Here is a 22,343-nt window from a genome sequence, read left to right as displayed (position 1 = left end):
TGTAGGCATCTTATCTAGCTTTTTCGTGCGTCAGTTTAATCCATCTGTAAAATGGGTATAATATTTACATTACTCCTGTGGATGTTGTCATATTTGGTAGAGCGCTTTGCAATCCTCAGCTAAAAGAGCCTTTTTATTTGCAAATTACTGCAATTACTAAGTTTTTTATCTTCATCTCACCTGTGTACTGAGATTCTTCTGTTTGTCCTGAGCTCTGTTGAGGATCTGGGAATAGTAGGATAGGACCCTGAGTTTCCTAGATATAATAAATTAGTTAAATTCAAGTGACAGCCTTTACGGTATGTAATTGCCATTTATGCCTTTTGGAGATTTCCTCCCCCAAATGTAAATGTGTTGCCATTATTTTTGTTTCGTTTCCTCCGGTTTTAAGAGCAGGATTCAGCTAATGAAGGAATAATAATATGTTGCATAAGATACATCGGAAATTATCTTCTTACTAGGAGGTACTTTTCCATACAATATTATCTGTTTTTGGCAACACAGTGCCCCATTGAAATCTGTGTTGTAAGTATTCTGTTCCCTGCAGTGAGACTTTACAAAGTAAAGTATAAAATGTCGTTTAACTGCTTATGGAGCAGTGCTCTTAAGATACACCAGTAACATACGATGTAATTATTACACAACATGCTATATAAAGTTCCAGTAAAATTTGTAGCGTAAGTATTCTGTTTATTGCAATGGACCTTTGTACAGTAACAATAATGCTTAGATGCACTCCTGCTGAAATTACTGGCAGAGGGCCTGATCTTGAGAGGTGCTGAGTCTAGCAACTCCCATCTAAAATCAGTGTGAATTGTGTGTGCTCCCTGCCACTCTGTATCAGGCCCAGAATGACAGTTTAAGTATTTCTTGTTCCAAAGTGTGCGTGTTTAATGTGATATTGTCCTCCATTCTGAAATCTTCCATGGCTTGGCACTAAAGGGACACTGTAAACTTAAGCATCATATTACAAATACACTTCTTTGCCTTGGTTACCCTTGAGGTAATTAAAGATGAAATAATTTTAAATCTACTTTACCCCAGTTATGTTCTACATTTACTTTTTATGGTTATCTCATTTTGGATAATGAAAATCAATGAAGATGGATTCACAATTATATGTTCTTACTTTCAGGTTCTTAGTGATGTAATGTTTGGGTATCAAACACTGCAGGGGAATGTTTGTGTATTTAAAAGCTGTTTTCACAGTTATTTTAGTTGTGGAACAATTTCTGTTGGTTCTCACAATTTAAAAAAAGGTGAATGTTGGGTCAAATTTAAGGTGAGAGTCCTTTTTTGAAGTCCAATGGGTATTTGATTGGATGATTTGAGTGTAGAGAAGCATAAGGCTGACTATATGGACATTTTCAACATGTGTTTATTCATATTGCCCATCATCTCTGGTTCTTCTTTTCAGTTTCTGTGAAACTGCATGGCATTAAATTGACAAAAGCTGTCATGTAACCAAAAGAGGGGTAAAGGAAAAGCTGTTAGTCTTTGACTTTTACACAAGAGCCTGTTGTGAAATTAGAATATGGTTTCCAATTTAAAATCCAGCCTTCTAACTATTCTTAAAATATTCTATTGGAGTGAATGGTGCATGCATCCAATTCCTTTCTGAAGAATGTAATATTTAATATTTGTGTAATAAATGGCAAATGTTTATAAGGTTTACATGTTAACTTAATCGTGCAGCCTAAAACCGTTTCTTTTAATTAAAAGGGGGAGGGAGAGAACAAAAGAAACATGGGTATTTAAGCTAATTTGTAACTCTGTTTTCTTGATAACTCCAGCGTTACCTTATTTGTCAAGTTGCCCACTGACAGCTTGTTGCTGCCTTCCTAATCAGAACATGCCATTCATCAGCGAAAAGCCATGTATGTGAGCGACATTTTTCTTCTTCAGATCTATGAAATGTTGATTAACCAGCTTGGTAAACAGCACTTTATATCTGTAAAGCTATATTCATTACACAAAGTAAAACTATTCACCCCCCCCCCCACACACACACACACACTGTTCCTCACACGTTCTTGTCAACTGCTGGAAATGGACCACCATAATTATCACTACAAAAGTGATTTTTTTCTCTCCTGCTGGTAATAGCACACCTTACATGATCACTCTCTTTACAGTGTGTATGGTAACACCCATTGTTTTATGTTCTCTGTGTATATAAAATCACCCTACTGTATTTTTCACTGCATGCATCCGATGAAGTGAGCTGTAACTCATGAAAGCTTATGCTCAAATAAATTTGTTAGTCTCTAAGGTGCCACAAGTACTCCTTTTCTTTTTTCGGATACAGACTAACACAGCTGCTACTCTGAAACCTATCTTCAAACAGTAATTATATGGCTAGGGCTATGATTTTGTCACTAAGGTCACGGCCTCTGTGACTTGAGCCTCCAGTGCCTGGGAGCTGTAGGGTTCCCCGCCACCCGTGACAGGTAGCTGGGGTGCCCAGGAGCTCTGAGCCCGTGGCCGGGGTGCCCCGGAGCTCCGAATTACCACGAGCAGGGGGGTTGCTCCAGAGCTCTGAGCCAACCCCCCCCCCCCCGGGTGATGTGGGGAGCCTGCAGTTCCCCACTTTATCATGCATATTTTTAGTAATAGTCACGAATAAGTCACGGGCTTCCGTGAATTTTTCTTTATTGCCCATGACCTGTCTGTGACTTTTACTAAAAATATCCGTGACAAAATCTTAGCCCCAACTATGGCTATGTCTAAACTAGCACTTTTGTTGGTAAAACTTTTGTCGGTCAGGAGTGTGAAAAAAACACACCCCTGACTGACACAAGTTTCACCGACAGAAGTGCTGGTTTGGACAGTGCTATGTAGGCAGGAGACATAGCTACCGCTGCTTGTTGGGGGTGGTTTAATTATGCCGGTACGAGTGCTCTCTCCCGCCAGCTTAGTGCAGCTATATGGGAGACCTGACAGCAGCGCAGCTGAAGCAGTACAGCTGTGCTGCTGTAAAGTCTGTTGTGTAGACACAGCCTTAGTGTTAAGTATTATTAAAGGGCAGTCACTGGTACTCAGCAAGGGGAGTTTCCCATTGGTTCTCTCATTCCGTGTCTGTCTTTTAGCAGAACCAGATGCACTCCTGCTGAAAGTAGGCATAAATAACAATTTAGTCAGCTCTGAGAAGTTTGGCGGGTGCTACAACAAAAATATATATGCACTCTTGAAAGTCAGGGTGATGAAATGTAGCTGTGACTTGAAATGCAGAGGAATCACAGGTGTCAGAGTAGCAGCCGTGTTAGTCTGTATCCGCAAAAAGAAAAGGAGGACTTGTGGCACCTTCGAAGTGAGCTGTAGCTCACGAAAGCTTATGCTCAAATAAATTTGTTAGTCCCTAAGGTGCCCCAAGTACTCTCCTTTTTTTTTTTTTTTTTAAGAATCGCAGCTGTTATGTCATGTATCGATCACATCTCTCCTCATTATGCACATTCAGTACAGAAGAATTAGGTAACAACCGTGGGGCTTTGTTTTCTGTTGAAAAGGTCAGGTGATCTAATGAGTCAACTTAGTTCTCTAGATCCCCATAACTCAAAGTTTTTCTTTTGAAATGTTATTTAATACATCTTTGTATTTTGCATCCATGCCATGCATAGGTTACGCCCCCTCCAAATGTTCTTTACTATTTGAGGTCACACTTGGGGAATTATGAGATTTTTGTTTTATGTGGGTTACAGTGTCTAACCCTGTAATCTATGTTTTATAATCTTTTAAATAACCATGCATTTTAGAGTGCTGCTTTGTAGAAACCTGTTCAGTAGCCTGGAAGTGTTGGGCATTTCATAGGACTGCTAACAGTTGTACAATGTATTATTGCTGTCCTTTCCCAAAAATGAAGAGTTGAGTGGAAAGAAAAGAACAAAGCAGGAACAGCTTGTGTCTGTTTTAGAATGTGACAGGAAGGGGACACAGCACATCTAGAACTTGATGAACGGTACATCAGCTATGGAATATTCCATATAGACCTACTTTAATCAGATATATGCTATGGAAGGAAGGCTGATGAGAATTCATGCTTGTGTCACTCCTGTTGATCTTTTTTTATTTTATCAAGGTTCTAGATGTGCTGTGTCCCCTTATTGTAATGTTGTATGTCATGAGCAGGACATGAACAGTTTACAAAACATCGATTGGCTGAATCCTGTCAAAGTGCTTGGCCTTTTTTGCCACTCCCAACTGCTGCAGGGGGAGAGGGTAGTCAGATTTCTACAAGGGTCTTGTCTCTGACTCCTTCTCCGGTCCACTGTCTTTAGTTTCTGACTAGCAGGTAGCTCCACCCATTCTAGATACAGGAAGGGAGAAGAAACTCCCTTTCCCCCTCCCAATAACTACTCTAAAGGGTAGGGCTATGTCTCCAGTACCCCCTGTGCTTAGAGGGGGCCAGTGCTTCCACAGAGCCGCCTTTGTGGTGCTACGGGGGTAGAGTTGGAGGGATTCGTCGCTCAGAGCTTTCCCAGTCAGCAGTAGCAACACTAAGGAATTGGTATCATTCTTGACGGTGTTGTCACTGCTGCCCCATAGGGTTCTCAGTCACAGCAGCTGATTCTTAATCTTCCCAGTTCTTCTTAATCTCACTCAGTTACTGCCTTGCAAAGCACAAAGCTGCAATAGATGCCCTGGAGCTGGCTTGGAAGGGCTAAAAACTTCATTTTTTAAATTAAACTTTACATTAAGGGAGAAATTGATGCCTTAGCCATACTTGCCAGGCGATGGTTCGCACTTGCTACTGATGAGTAGATTTTGGGGAAGTATTTTTCAGTTTGAATGCAGCTTATTGTAATATTCAAAATCTCTGGTTTCAAGCCATGCCTCGAGGAAACAGTAGGCTGTAGTTTCAACTGTGTAGTCATTGGCCAGACGCTGCTTTAGTTTGACTATTGCTTTTGCCTTGGGCCTAATTGTTTACTGTTGATATAGTTTCAAGAATTATAAAAAAAAATGGAGGTGGAATTTTTGATCCTTAAGTCAGTGCAGGAACTGTGTAATAGTATAGTATCTTGGGTTCATTTATTGGTGCTTCCCAGTACTTTGTATAAATGCAATTTTTATATAGTTTGTGTTGAGAAATTTTTTCTTAGTGAAGTTTACTGTAATCCTAATTATTATTTTAGAATCTAAAACTTTGATACTTGGCTCTTGTAGCAGTGATACCATCTTAATAACTTTGGTAAAGTGTGACATCTGAATGGGTTCCTTTCTGTTCTTGCATTATACGTTCAACAGAATGGGTCATAAAATCCAGCTGCCTTGCAGGTCTGTTTTTAATTTGTTTGTTACAATTAATTCCACTGGTCTATTGTCCCTTAATCCCCTCTTCTTTTCCCCTGTGAAGGGGAAAAAGGATTTGTGTTTTTACTTGTTCCTTTGTGGTTTGTAAAAGAAGAGTCTGAACATCCTTATTCATCTTTTTTTTGGGGGGGGGGGGGGCTTGAAAACAAGGCTTGTTCTTACCTTACCTTGCTGTATATTCTCCTTGTTTTCCTTAAAAATATCAGGAATGCCAAGTAAATTGTCTTCTCTGTTTTTGATGACACATTCCTTGATTGACTCAAGTGGAGTCAGAGCTTCCGCAGCCCTTAATTGAAGGGATTAATATGTTGTATCCTTAACAAAGAGAGATTTTTCTTTCTATCGCTTGTTAGAAAGTTGTTAAGAGAAATCGAGTTTTAAACAGTCTACGTCCTTGGTATCTCTAATGTCATAACTTTAGTAGTTTTCAATTCACCTATTAACTCTTCCTGGGTATACAAGACCTGAATTTCTAATATAAAAAATCTTAAACACATGAAAATCATTTCCATTAGGACCTCTGTTATACATAACAAGGAAACAAAAAATAATATTCCACTTTTTTTCTCCTTTGCAGGTCCAAGTTAGAAATTTAGGCTGCTTTCTCTTTCGTACCCTTTCTAGATGTACCACTATAACCTTGATGGCTGTTGACTAGAATTTGAATTGTACTCCAAAAAATCCCGTTTTTTTTGTGTGTAGTTTTTTGTTTGTTTGTTTGTTTGTTTTATGTCTTTTGTTGGCATATTGTTCAAAACAAAAGCAGGACATAAGTTTGTAAATGCTATTATTGTTTCCTGCATGGATCTTATTATTTTTACATTTGTGTATGGGTTTACTATTTTGGTAAAGAAGATAACCTACCATAGCGCTCTGTCTATGCTTCCGCAGAAGATTTTATTCAGCAACAATCGGTTCAATATTTAAGTACCACACACTGCCCAAATTAGTAGCTTAAAAAAAGAGTCTTGCAGACCATAACTCATGGAGGAGCCTTTTTTTGTCCTCTCACCCTCTCCCTCCCGTCTTACCTCACCAACACTGATTTTGGAGCTACAGCCTCTCTTCAGTTCTCAGAAATTCATTAACTGCAGTTTTGTTATCTCAGCTAATTATTTACCAAGAAACATGTTTTATGCTTCTAACCATATTACAGTTCTACATACTTTTTTTGTTTGCTCTAAATGATTGCGCACAATTTTACAAAAATAAAAAAATCAAACAACCCCCAAACCGGACCACAGCCTATAATTGGTAGGGCTTTTCAGACTGCTGAAATTTTAGTATTTTTAATTTTTCTTCTGTTTTTTCATTTACAAAAAAGGATGACATGCTTCCATTATCTCTCTGTAAGGGGAGTTCTCCATACTGCTCTATTTCTTTCATTGATAGTGGACACACATATTTTCCAGAGACTTATTTAAAGGCTATTTAATGGCTTTCAGGGAACAACAATATCTATGAGGTTGTCCACTATCAATCCAAAAAACAAAATGCTAAGAAGGAAATCATGGATAGTCCTCCTCCTTTCCAATTTAATAGAGACCATCTTAAATCCACTGAAGTTAACAGAAAGTCTCCCATTAACTTCATTGAGCTATGGAAGATTTGGATTTACAGGGCACAAACAACATACAGAGATCTCTGCATGTTTGAGTTGTTGTAGAACTTCTGAGCAGTTCATTTTCTATTTCTGTCTCTTGGGAGCTGAAAGATTTTAATGACCTTTTCTTCTCATCCTGCAAGAAGATTATTTTTCTAATTAACCTTGTATTGTATTGTCCCACTGCTTATGGCTAGTGTAAAACCTAGAATCGTATTGCTCTGAACATGAGTAGCAGATGTGGCCCCAATGCACCTGGGTTTGTTTTTTACTCTTGAGGGGTTGTGGTAGTGTTATATCCTAGTTAGGGAAAGGTCTTGCTGAGATTTTCTTGGTTTTGGGCTTGGATTCTGAAACCCTTACTTCTGTAAGGGCTTCTTGGTACTTTGCTCAATATGCTGACATTATTCCCTCAGCCCAGACCGTTCTAAATAGTGCTTCTGTAGGATTTGCACACTGCGTTGAAGTAGGGGTTTTTTTTTTTTTCAGCATTAAGGGTCTACCAGCTGTTGTATCTGGCAAAGCTGTTACATTTTATTTGGCACAAGGCAATGGCTCTGCTGGTCACAAGAGAATGTCACTCATTTTGGGGTTTATGTTGAAAGATTGATATATACATTTATGTAGCTACTTTTAGGTTTATAAAAACTAGCTGCACGTCTGAAATTAACCAACTGCCTTTGGATTGATGTGAGGAAAATTATTTACTTGTGAAAATTGCATTAATAAATTAGTTTGAAATTACTTTGGCAAAGTCAAAGGAAATGGGGAAGGATCATAGATGTAATTAACTTTGGTATTTTAAAAATTTTGATTTTTTTTTTCATTTAACTTGTGCTACAGAGGTAATTAGCTTATTCTGTTGATCCTGTAATTTTCATCAAAAGAATCCTGTCTACCTTTATTGGTTTGCATTTTTACCAGTGAAAATGTTAGTATATACCAAATTATAGTAATGCTATATCAGTTTGTTAGAAATTCATCATATATAGAGTAGTGAATGAGGATCAGGATTTAAATTTACTGAGAGGTTTTTATAGCCACAGCGCCAGCACAATGGGGGCCTGGTCCAGGACTAGGGCCCCTAGGTGCTACCCTAATACAATAAAATATACTTCCATATTTGGAGGTACCCAAACTTGCCATGTTTGGCTGTAATGACTTTTTAAGAGAAAGAGAGAGAGGGGAATAGGAGAAAAAGGATAAATGCCGTGAGCCTTGCTTATATGCAAAAAACAAGGAGATGGCCTGGCTTCTTGTATTTACATGTGGCTATAAAAACCTCTCAGTAAATTTAAATCCTGATCCTCATTCACTACTCTATATATGATGAATTTCTAACAAACTGCACAAGTTAAACGAAAAAAAAAATCAAAATTTTTAAAATACCAAAGTTAATTACATCTATGATCCTTCCCCATTTCCTTTGACTTTGCCAAAGTAATTTCAAACTAATTTATTAATGCAATTTTCACCAGTAAATAATTTTCCTCACATCAATCCAAAGGTAGTTGGTTAATTTCAGACATGCAGCTAGTTTTTATAAACCTAAAAGTAGCTACATAAATGTATATATCAATCTTTCAACATAATCCCCAAAATGAGTGACGTTCTCTTGTGACCATTGTGCCTTGTGAATAAATTTCTAATGCTAAGTATTGTGATGAAAATATCCCAAATTTCCCATCATATTTATTATAGAAAAAAAACTTGGCTCAAGTCATTAATACCAAACTCTGGTCTACACTACAAAATTACTGCGATATAACTACATCGCTCAGGGGTGTGGATTATTCACACCCCTGAATGACGTAATTATACAGACCTAGGCGCCGGTGTATACAGACCTAGGCGCCTAGGCGCCGGGAGAGCTCCCACCATCATAGCTACCACCTCTCACGGAGGTGGAATTATTAAGCTGACAGGAGAGCTCTCTCCTGTCGGTTTAGAGTGTCTTCACCAGAAGCGCTACAGCAGCGCAGCTGAGTCACTGTAAATCTGTAGTGTAAACCTGCCCCAAGATTCTCAATTCTTCAAGTGTATTTGGTGCAAAACTCTTTGTTAATGACATGTAAGTTCTCAACTGCACCATAAAAATGTTTTGTTAATCATCTTTTTCTTGTATAGTTTTCTTACAATATTCTAATGAACAAAAATAAACGGAAACTAGTGGGAACCTCTGACCCTGTTACAGTAATTGCTTTCATCATCAGCCTGTCAGCATATCAATTATATAACATACTGCAGTTTTTCCCTATCTTCTGTACTTCCTGGGTGAATACTCTACAGCTATTCTATGGTCAGTGTGGTTGTTGATCATAAATGGTGCAAATTCAGACACACTATGGCATTGTTATCAATAAATGCAACCTCAGCATTTAATCCATGCATTTTAAACTATCCACAACAGTAATCCATTAATTATGAATGGCTGTGCTGTAAAAACGGCACCACTGAACTTTGCTCTGCAACGTGCAAACGCAGGTTTGCGAGGGCAAGGTGTTATGGTTGCTACACCCTGAGGTTCAGGGTGAATGTTGTAAATGATAAGAGGGTACATAGTGTGCCCACCCACTACAAGGTGAAAGAAATAAACTAATGGAAGGAGGCAAATGGTGAAGGAAGTATTTTAAAATGCTGATCATTGTTGACTGATAAAATGTTACCTTTTTAATGGGAAGTCCAATATTCATGCTTCCGTATCATATTTACAGGAGATTCAGCCATTTTCATTTTCCCCTCTTCAAGGTTTTTCAAGTTGAGACTCCCATGTATAGAACCCACTGCTAATTCTGTTTTTAAGCTAGCTTTTCTTTCTAATCAATTCAGCCCACCCTGCTGTGTCCTGCAGATTAGTTCATTTATTCACTGGATGTTTTATATTACAGTCACAATTTGAGGCTCTTTCTTTTCTAATAAGTATAGAACAAGTGAGCTGTGCTTTCCCTCCCACCCCCACCCCGTGGGACAACCGAAGCATGAAATCATCCATGGCTTTGAAAAGCAGCACTATTGGCTTGGTTCTCAAATGGGTTGGTGATCAAGTTCAATAGGTAACTAAGTTTGTCACTAAAATAGCTCTGCTTTCCCATGTGCTGTTGCTGAGATCACTGAAATTAATACTCATAAACAAGTGAACTAATTATTAGCACATTCACCACTTCAAACAACTCCATGGAATGACAGCTTGGTAATGAATGTTGGCATGTGTGACCACTAAAACCATTCATGAACTCTTACATTTTAATCCCTGGCTTTCTCTGGCCCAAGGAGATGTGGGTGTATTGCAATGCTGCTGGAGGAGGTCTGATCTAAATTAGGATTAAAAGGAAATTCAAGTAAATGTATTAAAGAATCAAGGATAAATTTCACAAGAAAATATAGTTCCACTAAAATTCCTCCACCTCCAGTATTTGTGCACTTATGTTTTCCTCTATGGTAATACTATTCCTGAAGCTTTGCAGAAATGTATGTTGTCATGGAGATTAATAATTTATGACCTACTAATTGACCTTTTATTACTTTTTTTTTTTTAATATAGTTGCAGTGCCGGGTCGTTGCCTTACTGCCGGAACATCTGCAATGGAGGTGGTATCAGCAGAGGTGAACAGCTTACTCCCTGAGGAGATAATGGACACTGGCATAACTCTGATGGAAGATGATAGCATTGAGGCTGTTATTGTGGCATCGCCTATGGGAGAGGCTATTCCTATGGAAACAGAACTGGAAGAAATAGTGAACATAAGCTCAGCCAGTGACTCTGCAACTACAACCATAGCCACCACAGAACCAGCTACCGTGCCCAGCAATCACTCAAGCCCAGTTACAGTGAATACCACAATTACAAAAACCGACACTAATGCAACAGTGAAACCTACCTTGCAAAGTGGCCTCCATAAACTTGGTGCTCAGACTCCTGTCACGATCTCAGCCAATCAGATTATTCTGAACAAGGCCACTGATCTTAAACTTGGCAATCAAACTATTAAACAAGAAGGGCAAAAGCTAATTGTGACAACTTTGGGAAAGTCTGGCCAGCCAATTGTCTTAGCGCTACCCCACAACCAGCTACCCCAGACTCAGAAGGCCACAATTCAGGCTCAGGCAGGAGACTCCAAGGTACCAGCCCAGCAGATCAAAGTAGTTACTATTGGAGGCAGGCCAGAGATGAAGCCTGTCGTTGGAGTCTCCTCTTTGACGCCAGGAAGTCAGCTGATCAATACTGCAGCCCAGTCTTCTGTATTACAGACCCAGCAGTTAAAAACAGTACAGGTAAAAGGGGTTGTATTAATGAAACTTTTTTAAAAATAAACCTTTTTTGTTTTAAAACGAAAACTGTTCCCATATGGAAGGTTCGTTTTTGTTGATAGAAATGTGTTTGCATGTGTGTGCACACGCAACCCTCAGAATTCACTGTGAGTATATATAGAATATTTCTTCTAGTGTATCCAGTCATAGCTGAATGTATTTAAATTATAAATTCTTTACATCCAACTACCTTTTGGGAGATTAAGGTTTATCGCAGAGTATGTGTCTGTGCCATCAGAATTTATTGCAGTGGAGAGAATTCTTCACTGAGTGTGATTCAGTTAATCCCATATACCTTTAGGAAGAGTGAACTCTGCATGGATATTAAGTTTATTTCTTTTCTTTCTTCCTGATTGCTGTTTAAATTTCTAAAGCACACCCAGGCTGAATCTGGAAAAAAGATCTTCCCACAAATGTTAGCTGGGGATGGGAGAATAAAACTAACAGTCTATATAAAAATCAGAATACTTGCTGTGCTTGTGAAATGATGGAGCCATAAGCAAACAAAATAGAGCGCTAAACTCCCAAATGGATATTTCACAGGAAGCAAACCCAAACTATAGCATGCAGAACATTTGAGACTATGTATTTTAAAGCACCATACAATCTCGGTGTTATTTTCCAGTGCAGTCTTTTCTCATATTGCTCAGTGCTTGTAGCCACATCAAAGCTGAAGATCAAATTCCTGACTAATGTTGATTTTTAATGTTTGACTGTTCCCTACTGATTTCTTTTTTACTTCCATTGTTAATGTTAAGGTTGGCAGAATATCTTTAAAAGAGGCTGTGACTCCTGACTCGGCACAGGAACATTTAAAAATGGATCAATTCCTGCCATTTGGCTTGAGTTGTACGGCTGATGCTGGCAGTTTAAAAAAAAGCTAAAGGAAAAAATGCATAAGTTATGTTGCACTCTCAGGTTGTAGCATTTATGATTTTCCTCTTGCCCGTGGCATCTGAGACATGAAAGGCTGTGATTCTTCCCGATTGTCCTCCGCTATTTTCTTGTCTTAAGGAATCCTGAAGGTTTTCCTGATTAATTGATTTATGCCCGATTGCAAGGCTTTAAGAATCGCTGCTCTACAAAACAAACTTGCTCTTCCCCTTTGGTTTCTTTTATAAAACAGATGAAACTGTTTGCATTTGGCTTTTCAAAAGCTACAATTAATGTTTTTGATTAAAAAAACACACACACCCATAAAGCTATGCCATCTGCAGGCATGTTTAATATGTAAGAGATCCATAAGGGTAGATTATTGCTTAGTGTGGGTAAAGTGGTCTACTGTATCAGTTTCTCAATGAAAAGGGCTGATCATGTGATGCTGGGTCTTTTTTTCAGTTGGTTCTTCAGAAAAGTTTATATAGTAGTATCAAAGGCGAACCAGTGATAGGGGAAGCATTCTGGAGGAGAAGAGGACCAGGTGGCAAACAAGGAAGCACAGGAAAGCAAGGGATATAGAGGAGGGGAATGGATGGGATTGGGGAGAAAAAAATGCAGACCAAGAGTCAGCAGTGTGACTAACTGTTTTAAAAACAACAAAGCACTTATTGCAACAAAGACAACAAACCACTTCCCTAATACTGCTTTTTCCTTGTAAGAAATTCCTGTAGGTATCACAGGGATGTTATGTCATTGCAAATGGGAGAGAAATCCATGATCCACAAGATCATGAATGTGAGGGAAGGTGTTCTGTGAGGGAAAGATAATCTCACTATTAAGATCTTGTCCACACTTACAAAGTTTGATAATCCTGATCTAGGAGATTAATGGTGACAGAGGGAGTCAGGAGATCCAGGTTCTCTTTCTGGCTCTGATTAACTTCTCAGTTCCCCCATGTGTTAAATGGTGATGCTACTCCCCTACCTCAAGGATTTTGTGAGGCTTAATTAATTGATTTGTAAAACCATTTGAGATCCTCCAATGGAAGGCTTTGTGAAGAGCTCATAATTTATCTTATTTATTTATTTAAAATGCTGTTTGACTCTGAAAAGTGAATTGATTAAAATTAGCCTAGGATCTGAGAATCTAACTGTGTTCTTAGCATACATCATCATCAGTATTAAAAGTTTTGCAGGTCATGTTAGACCAGAGGTGGGCAAACTACGTTCCGCGGGCCACATCCAGCCTACGGGACCGTCCTGCCTGGCCCTTCAGCTCCCAGCCAGGGAGGCTAGCCCCCGGACCCTCCCCTGCTGTCCCCCGTTCCCCGCAGCCACACAGCCGCACATGCAGCTGGCTCCGTCCGGGCGGTGGGGCTGCGAGCTCCTGCTGCTCTGAGCAGCATGGCAAGGGGGTGGGGAGTGGGGGGGTTGGATAAGGGGCAGGGAGTTCCGGGGGGCAGTCGGGGGACAGGAACCAGGGTGGGGCAGAGTTCTGGGGGGGGGGTCAGGGGATGGGGAACATGGGGGGTTGGATAGGGTGTGGGAGTCCTGGGGGGCCTGTCAGGGGGAGGGGATGTGGATGGGGGAGTAGGGGCAATCTGGGGACAGGGAGCAGGGGGGGTTGGATAGGGGGTGGGGTCCTGGGGGGCCTGTCAGGGGGCGGGGGTGTAGATAGAGGGGGGGGCAGTCAGGGGCGGGAAGTGGAAGGGAGCGGATGGGGGTAGGGGCCAGGCTGTTTGGGGAGGTACAGCCTTCCCTACCCGGCCCTCCAGTTTTGCACCCTGATGTGGCCCTTGGGCCAAAAAGTTTGCCCACCCCTGTGTTAGACCTTCAGTTACACCAGTACAGCCCCATTGTCTTCCAGTTTGGACCTTAAGTAACTGGTACAATCCCATTACTTTGGAAAAGGCAAAACTAATTGGAATTTAATAAAACATTCTATAGAATCCAGGTCCCTCTCTTAGTGCTATATTGAATCTGCAATACTACTGAGAGTAAAATGCCTTATAAACTTGGGCCTTGACTATGTGAGGAAAGGTTTGCTGGTATAGCTATACCAGCAAATCTTCCTAGTGTAGAAGCAACTTACACTGGCAAAAGAGAGCTTTTGATGATCTAACTTATACCAGTTCTCTAGCTGAAATAAACTGTACGAGCAAAAGGACTCTTTTGATAAATGCATCTATACCAGGGCTTTTGCCAGCATAAAAATATAATAAAAAAATCACACCCCAGCCCCCATTACTATACTAGCAAAAGTTTTGAGTGCAGATCTGGCCTTACTTATGCCTCTTTCTAATCTTATGCCCAGACCGATCTCCACTCCAATTGCTAAGTTAGCCAAAATGAATTTGTCTTGCTATGATAACTGGCAGAGCCAATCGATTGCAATAGAAATTTCAGGCTCCTGTGCCAGGGCTATTTTGGCTACCTCAAGGGTATCTGCTCTTCAAATTAAAAACCACCATTCTCTCCTCCCCGTCCCTGTTCCAAACCCTGCTCCCTGAACCTGTTTCTTCAAGCTCAATCATCTTTCCTGAAAAATGGCTGTGGTACCTCTCTTCACCTTTGCTTTCTGACGCCTCCAGATTTGATCTGAGAGAATACTGTGTATAGGTTAGTTGTATTTGCATGTATAGGTCAGAATCATCGAGCATATTCTTGTATAAGCATATTCTAATCTAACAGATAAGGGCAAAATCTGCCTTTAGATACATGCATGCTGTTCCCACTGAGCTGTGAGTGCACATCCCAGGGCAGAATTTTACCTTTACTATAAATAAAGACACTTGCAAAGCAGCCTGTTTGTATTCTCTCAGGAGCGGAGGGCTGTGTGCATTTCTCTTGTGAAATTGCCACATTACATTTCCTTCGGGGAGAGCTGCTTGCGGGGAAGATTCTTCACACTCCAATTCAAAGAAACTAGTAGGGCTGGTCAGAAACTTCACCGGAAAATACTAGTTCATCAAACTTGAAATTTCTTGCGAAAGCAAGTTGGGTTTGATTAACCTTAGATGAATCAGAGGCAGGGTTCTATCAGAAACCTGCCTGGTTCCCTGCCTGCTGTGGAGCTGGAGGCCCTGGAAGCCTCAGCTCTGACCAGGGTTCAATTCCCAGCTCCGCCTCAGGGAGTATGGAAGCTCTGGGATGGGCTCCCGAGTTCCAGGATCTGCAGCTCCAGGGCAGCCCCCCACGCGGCTGCCCCAGACTGGGGACCCCAGGACTTCCAGACTGCTGGGCCAGCTGGGTATTTGGGATGCCCACTGTCCCAGGAGTCTGGAAGCTCTTTCATTCCTGGTCCGGGGAAGTCCGCATGGCAGGGCTGCTCTAGAGCTGCAGAACCTGGGAGCTCTGGGCAGCTGCTGAGTAAAATTGACATTCTTGTTAGACACAAGTAAATAGAATTAGTTGCAATCTGTTTCTGCAGCAGTTATCCCCTCCTGTTCCCCCCTCTCCTGATCTCCTGACCTGATCTCCTCATCACCCAGGCTTGTAACCTCCTACTTCGCAAAAAACAACAACAACCAAAACTCTAGTTTGAGTGTTCCTAAAATATTTCACGTGAGCAGCAGCCTGATATATGGCAGGGCTTTAAAACAAGGTTAATCGCTATTCATTAGTAATAACGAATGTCATCTCAAACAAAGGTGTTCCTGCTAGATGTGGATTGTATGCTGAACTAGCTTGACTTTTTGACATCACTTGTCGCTTCAGAGAGTAACAGTGACTGAATTACAGTAATAGTCCAGAGCAGGTGAGACTGATTTCTGACAGGGCAGAGACAATTTCAGGGGGTTTATTAGTAGATGGATATTTATTGTTACAGGTGTGTGTGCATTTATGATACTTTTTTAAATTGTTCAAGCAATTTTACTGAAAAATATCTCTTTAAAACAAATGTATTTTTGGATTTTAAACATCTGCCCATCATGGTAGTATCTATTATTAGAGCTAACTCTTAACTTTCATTAAACCTACATGCTACACAATTATACGCTGCAATGTAGATGAGATCTGCTCTTTCCAAACAATTAAATATAATGTACGAATAATATTTTTTTCTCTCAAACTTCTGTTTTCTAATTTCTGTCTCCTTATGTTCTAACAAACTTTCATTTGGGCTAATAGTAAATTTTGCCCCATTTTAAGGCTTTAGACGCATACTCTATTATATTTTCTTTCCACATTTTTAAAAGATATTTTGATCTTTTGGTTCTGTACTTTCTGAAACTGAAGAGAAAATCAGTGCCGAGGCATAGAGTAGTATGTACAGTATATGAGGAGACTAAATCTCCAGGCCACAGCTGGACTTGATTCACAGACTGTATAAGGTAGAGCTTTTCTCTCTGGAATAATTTGCACTGCAGTGCAGAGGAGTGCATGGTTTCTGTTAAATTAGATCTGTTTTCTAGCTGTGTCTGATTTTAAATCCATCTTATGTTTGCTGCTGTTGGCTGAGTACAGCTGAGGGAGGACAGAGGCATGGTTTGTTTTACTAGGGAGGTTTCATCGTTAAGACGGTAACACTTAATGCCTTGAAAAGGACGGCAGCCAACGTGCTAGGATGATCCTCCAGGCAGTTACAGGCCTAATGCCTCCCACAGCCATCACTAGATGTGAGCCCTGACTCCTCCAGTGGTGCTGGCTGTATAACTCGTATCACAGAGTACACTGCTGTGATCTGAAATGACCCAACTGCCAGTTCTTGTTTGAAGGTCTCTGAGCTGATGGTGTGCTGATGGCAGATCAATTTTAAAACTGCAGCATTTCTTAAAAACAAAACATCATGAATGCTTTTAGTCAGTGATTAATATAACTAGGGTTTTCTATAGGAGATCACAGAAACTAGCCCACTTGGCAATAACTTCCTCTGAACAGCCTCTTTACTGTGGCTATATAAAATCATAAGTTACAAATCCAAATTCTTGCATTGTTCACAGATTTTATTCTCCATAGGTTACTCTAGAGTGAAATGTAATTATGGTTTTGATCCCAAGTTTAGGGCCTGATTCTCTACTTTGCTGTCAGTTTTATGGCGTGACAACTCTGTTCAAGTCATTGGAATTACACTGGTGTAAATCTGGTGGTGCTGAGTGGGAAAAATAAACTTCTAATCTACCACACTGGTCATTGTCAGGGCTGACTTTTGGTCAGAGTGCCACAGTAGGTGAGCCAAAATTTTTCTCCAGTCAAGTTGGCTCACTTCCAAAAACACATAATTAGGAGGGGATATTCTTAAAGATGGAAATGGCATTCTTACCGCAAGGTGTTTCACCACTGACACACTCCAGCTTCATTGCCTCTTTCCACTGCATGACTATTTGGGGGTGGGCTGAAAGATCCAAGGGGCTTTGAACATCCTGTTTGTATGTTTTCTCATCCCAAGGTGAGATTGTAGGCTTCTTTTATCCCACTGGCAGAAATGGAGGAGGGGGGCGGTGGCGGGAGGCTAAGGAGGAACTAGACCATGACCTTGTAACTTAAGGGACAACTGGACAGAGATGTGGTCTGCTCTCCCACTATCACCCAATCTGCCTGTTGGTATTTGGGGACCAGCAACCAGCCCATTCTTCCTCCAAAGGGTCCTCATATCCCCCCCACAATTCCCCTTCTATTCATTTAGAGTATAGGCCCTTCTGACCCTTGCCCCCACACAATGCCCAGAAACTAAAGGTAGAGCCATCCCTACTTCCATATCTAGCATACTGAGGCCGTGGGCCTCAATTTATACCTGCTGACTGGTAACAGACAGCTGCAGGGAGCTTTTGTGGCCAACAAATTAAAATATATCCTAGTTACTGGAAAAAGATACCTTAATTCTAAATCAGTAACCCACAACTCTTTGCCCGCTGGATACCGGTATCAGATTTGATCACTAACACAACCTAGTGCTCTATTGAGGAGGTCAGGTTTTGATTTCCATAAATTGGATGGGGAGATGAAAGGCTTGTTTATAAATCTTAGGTTGGACCTGAGCTCCCTCAACCAACTAAAATTACCTGTCTCTTATCAAGCCATATTTTCAAAGACTTGAATCAGTCTTCACAGGTATGGAAGGTTCGCTGCAAGAAAAAAGTACCCTTTGTTTCTGTGTCCAGAAATTTGCAGCTATTTAAAAGTAAGTGTCAAAAGTTCCCAGGGATTGATAGCATTTTCTTACAACAGATGCTGAACATGGTTTCTCTATCACCAGCTGTGCCATAGAAGTGTGCTGCCAGGTTGGGATACATGGACCATCACTTCCAAAACACAGTTTCCTTCAGTGACTCAGACTAGGAATAAATACCTTGTTTGAAATGTTATAACTTTTTAAAAATCTCACTTCTGTATCCGCAAATATGCTTCAACTTCTTAAATAAAACTCTGGGTGAGCGTGGAAGCAATTTTAGGACTTCTGCCCGAGGGTCTTTTATGACCAGACATATTTTGGAAGAGATTTACTCTATCTGGAAAAGAAATAGTTTTGCTATGCTGCACCTTTGTTTACTTCTCTGGCTGACCAAATGGCACTAATGACAACCTAATTCTCTCCCTAGGGAAAAATTGGGGTTGGAATGGGAGGGAAACAACAGCAGAATATTATGGATGAATCACTTCTGCTCAACTATATAAGTGTTGTCCCCTCCCCTTTATTAGGAACCTTGCAAAATTGTATTTCAAATCCCAACAGTATGAGGTTATTTTAAAATTCTTTTCTCTCTCTCTCTATGTCCCTCTTTCAGATTGCTAAGAAGACCCGAACACCAACTTCTGGTCCAGTAATCACCAAGCTGATCTTTGCAAAACCAATTAATAGCAAAGCGGTTACAGGACAGACAACTCAAGTGTCGCCAGTCATTGCAGGTTGTACTTCTTTATGACTTGTTTTGCTGTACTGTTTTTCAAGGGCTGTGGAATGAAATGGCAATACTGAATACAAATCGTGCTGTTCATTTACTGTAGCTTTTGATGCTACGTGAAGTGCATCGAATTTCAGAATTTACAAGTTTAAAAGAACTTATAGCTAATATGTAGCTGCTTAAGATGGTATACCACAACTGCACGTTTTTGTTTTTTATATCAGACCTCAGTCATTCAGATTGCTAGCTGTGAAAGTATCTGCATGCTAATAAGCTTTAAAATTGCTAATAAAAACTAAACAGATCAGATATCGATAATACAGTATTTATTTTTATGCAATTCAAAAAAAGCTATCCAAGACTCTTAAGTATTTTGAAATTATGTTAAACACACAATCGTGTGTAAGAAGGAAATTGCATCTTATTAATAACATTGGTTGGCTTTTTTGGCTAAAGCCTGGAATGAGGTCTCTGAGACAGTGGGAATGAATTAGGTCAATAAATGTATACTGATGTAGTTCATCAGCAGGTATGTTGGGTCACACTTCCTTATTTTTAAATCCTATGCTGTGTAGCAGTTGCAGGGACACAATCAACTTGAAGTCTTAGAGTTTAAAAAATAGCTTAAAGTCTTTGCACCTGTCCTGGAGTACCCCTGCCAGTTTTTATGTTTGTATAAGTTCACCTTCTGTTTTTTCTTAAGATGCTTTTCTTTTCCCTGATGCTCTGTGGAAAAAGTCCTCACAGACAGAATGGACTGACAGATTCAGTATGCAGAAAGTGCTAGCAAATGTGTAAAGTGAATGAACTGAAAAAAGAAAGTAAATTATTTTTTCCTCTAATCTTTTCCATTTATTGTAATTGTAAATATTACTTGTTGCAGACAATATTTTCGGACAGAAATGTGACTTTAAAGCTTACAGTGCCCCTTTAATGAAATTGCATGGTGTGTCCATGTATAGGTGCTTACTTTCATAGAAATGTCTATAAATATAAACAAACATGATGAGAAATGATTTTCTACTTTGGGAAATAATCAGCTTGGTTTTGCCCTCTCCATTTTGTACTTTCAGCTCTTCTAGACCAGTGGTTCTCAGCCTGTGGTCTGCAGACCACATCTAAGGGGTCCGTGAAAGACTTAGTCTGAAAACTGACTGAACAGAATTCAGCTATATATAATACAGACAGTAGATTTCCAAAGGGGTCCGCAAAGCCATTTGAAATCTTCTAGGGTCCTGCAAATGAAAAAAGCTTGAGAACCACTGAGACAATGTATACATTCAGTGTTGAGTATTGCCAACATAAATATAAAAATAAGATCTAGGAGATGCTGTAAATTATCTCTTAAAACAAATATGAAAGATAAGGAGTCTGTAGAGCTTGGAAATAGGTGGTTCTTCAACTTCTGAGAGAGCCACGTAGGCCCCAGTCCTGTGAAGTCTGATGACATACTGAACTTTATGCATAAATCTTTGCAGGATTGAGGCCTTGAGTGGCCCATGAAAAGACACAACTATCTCTGCAAGGTTCCTTTTAACTTTTTATCCATATAAGCTGCATGTGATATGAATTACAACCCTTTTCTTATCTGGCTTTGCTTTCTGTTCCTTACTCCTGCACCTGATTTTCAGTTTAAGTAGTATTTCTGTCTTTTCCTGGTTTCCATGTTTTTCTGAAAGAAAGTAGCTTCTGCTTTCCTTTCGCCGCTCTCTGAAAATTTGGTCTTAAACTTCTAGATGGGAAGTTTATTAATTGTATTTATACAACTTAACAGCCCCCCCCCCCCCCAAAATAAAAACCCTTGCACAAAACCATATTAAATTTTCACTAATAATATATGAAAGAGTGGAAATTAGCTAAGACCAGGACCATAGCAAGAAATTTACATGTAAGAACATGCCATTTTATAATTTCTGCTAAGTCTGTTTCCACTGCAGTATTGGAACAGAAACACAAAATTGACAATTAATTTAGTTTTTTTGAAAAGATTTGTATTTCAACTTCATTTTTCTTTTAAACCAATGTGCTAGAATCAGGACTTCTTTCTCCCAGTCCATGCAAGAAAAGCATCACTGATAGGTGGAACTCCTGCTCTGAAAAGGGGAAAAGTGTTTTTAAAGATGTGTTCACCAAGCTTTGCCAGCTGAGAGAGTCTTTGGCCTTCACTCACAGAGAGGGTGTGGCACGTGTGCTTGCTGATATTTTTTAAGCTGACTGGGAGGATCTTACAACTTCTAGCTTTTAGCTTCCTAAAGTTTTAAGTAAATGTAAACAGTGAGCCTTCCAATTAGGAAGGAAGGAAGGAAAAACAAGAGTGGTGCTCAGGGGATAGACAGAGAAGGGGAAAGCGGCTGTCTTCAGAAAAACAAACTGGAAACATTGACAAGTATTGAAGGTGAGGTTTTTATATCATGTTTGTAAGAACATCATGTTTCTTTAAGGGCTATTAGTAACAATGAAGTTGTATTTTTTTATTGTACATTTTTACTAAACTTATATCATTTTTTAGTCTTGTGTATATCCTCCTGGGGGAGGGGATTTTTCACTAGGATAATGTTGTTTCAAGGGGGTTGTGGAACTCTGTTGACGTGTCTGTCATCTTACTGTTTAATTCTTTCTCTTGTCTTTGTCCCTTGCCTGTAGAGCAAATACTTTCATCTTGACCAAAAATGCAGGGGAAAGTAACTTGGCTTTTTAAATATTTGATGCTATTGTACATGGAAGATGTGAGCACAGGGGAGCAGTTGATCTCAGTAGTTCCCATTCCCGTTGGAGCATCCATTTGCAATAGGCTGGTGGACTGGTGTCCCACCAATTTTCCCAGTGTCATCGTTTCTTGCTCTGCATTCTGACTCCAATTGCCACCGTTTCGCCTTTTTATTTCCATTTTATTTATTTTGTTTTATTTCAGTTTTTGTTCTGTCTGTCACCAATTTCACACCACTGCCCCCGGGCTGGATCTAACTCCTATTGAAATTAATGGGTGTGTTTCCATTGACTTCATTGGAAGTGAGATTGGGCCACAGTAGCCCTAAGCTACTCAGTGTGGGCCCCCAGTGGTCGCTGTGTCAGCCTGGGCTGCCTGCTAGGAGAAGAGAAGGTTGGGCTCGTGAGCTGCTCCTCTTACACATGACCTGTTCCCAGGGGCTGCTGCAGGAGCAGGGTGAGAAGGCTTTTAAGGAGCCAGCTATCACAAGCACAGAGGTGTGTGTAGATCTAGAGTGGTGCGGTTTTTTTCCCACCCTCCCACAGTTCTTATGCACCCCCTGAGCTAGTCTGGTGCCTCCCTTTGGGAGACCTTGATCACAGTCCTGCTGTAGAGCCTGCAGAGGAGCTCATACTTTTTCTGTGGAGCTGTCAAAACAGGCCTATTAACTTTGGATTTTCTTTTTTTCTAAAAGC

At 40.2% G+C, this 22,343-nt stretch overlaps 1 protein-coding gene across 5 annotated transcripts in view; it reads left to right on the top strand.

Annotated features, from left to right (window-relative positions):
• LIN54 (lin-54 DREAM MuvB core complex component) overlaps window positions 1–22,343 on the top strand; it is a 65,421-nt gene that overhangs the window by 18,113 nt on the left and 24,965 nt on the right. For 2 of the 5 annotated variants that reach the window (XM_048847843.2, XM_048847841.2), the window contains exons 2-3: window positions 10,455–11,185; window positions 18,825–18,945. In XM_048847843.2, coding sequence (XP_048703800.2) covers window positions 10,496–11,185; window positions 18,825–18,945 — 811 coding nt within the window. In that variant the 5' untranslated portion in view covers window positions 10,455–10,495. Of the gene's footprint in view, window positions 1–9,836; window positions 9,967–10,174; window positions 10,352–10,454; window positions 11,186–18,824; window positions 18,946–22,343 lie in introns of those variants that run through there. The other 3 variants (XM_075127471.1, XM_048847842.2, XM_075127470.1) reach the window with 3 other exon arrangements.

Source organism: Caretta caretta, chromosome 4, assembly GCF_965140235.1.
Source record: "Caretta caretta isolate rCarCar2 chromosome 4, rCarCar1.hap1, whole genome shotgun sequence".
NCBI lineage: Eukaryota > Metazoa > Chordata > Testudines > Cheloniidae > Caretta > Caretta caretta.
Note: the sequence above shows the minus strand (reverse complement) of the source record. Positions and strands in the feature narration are given on the sequence as shown.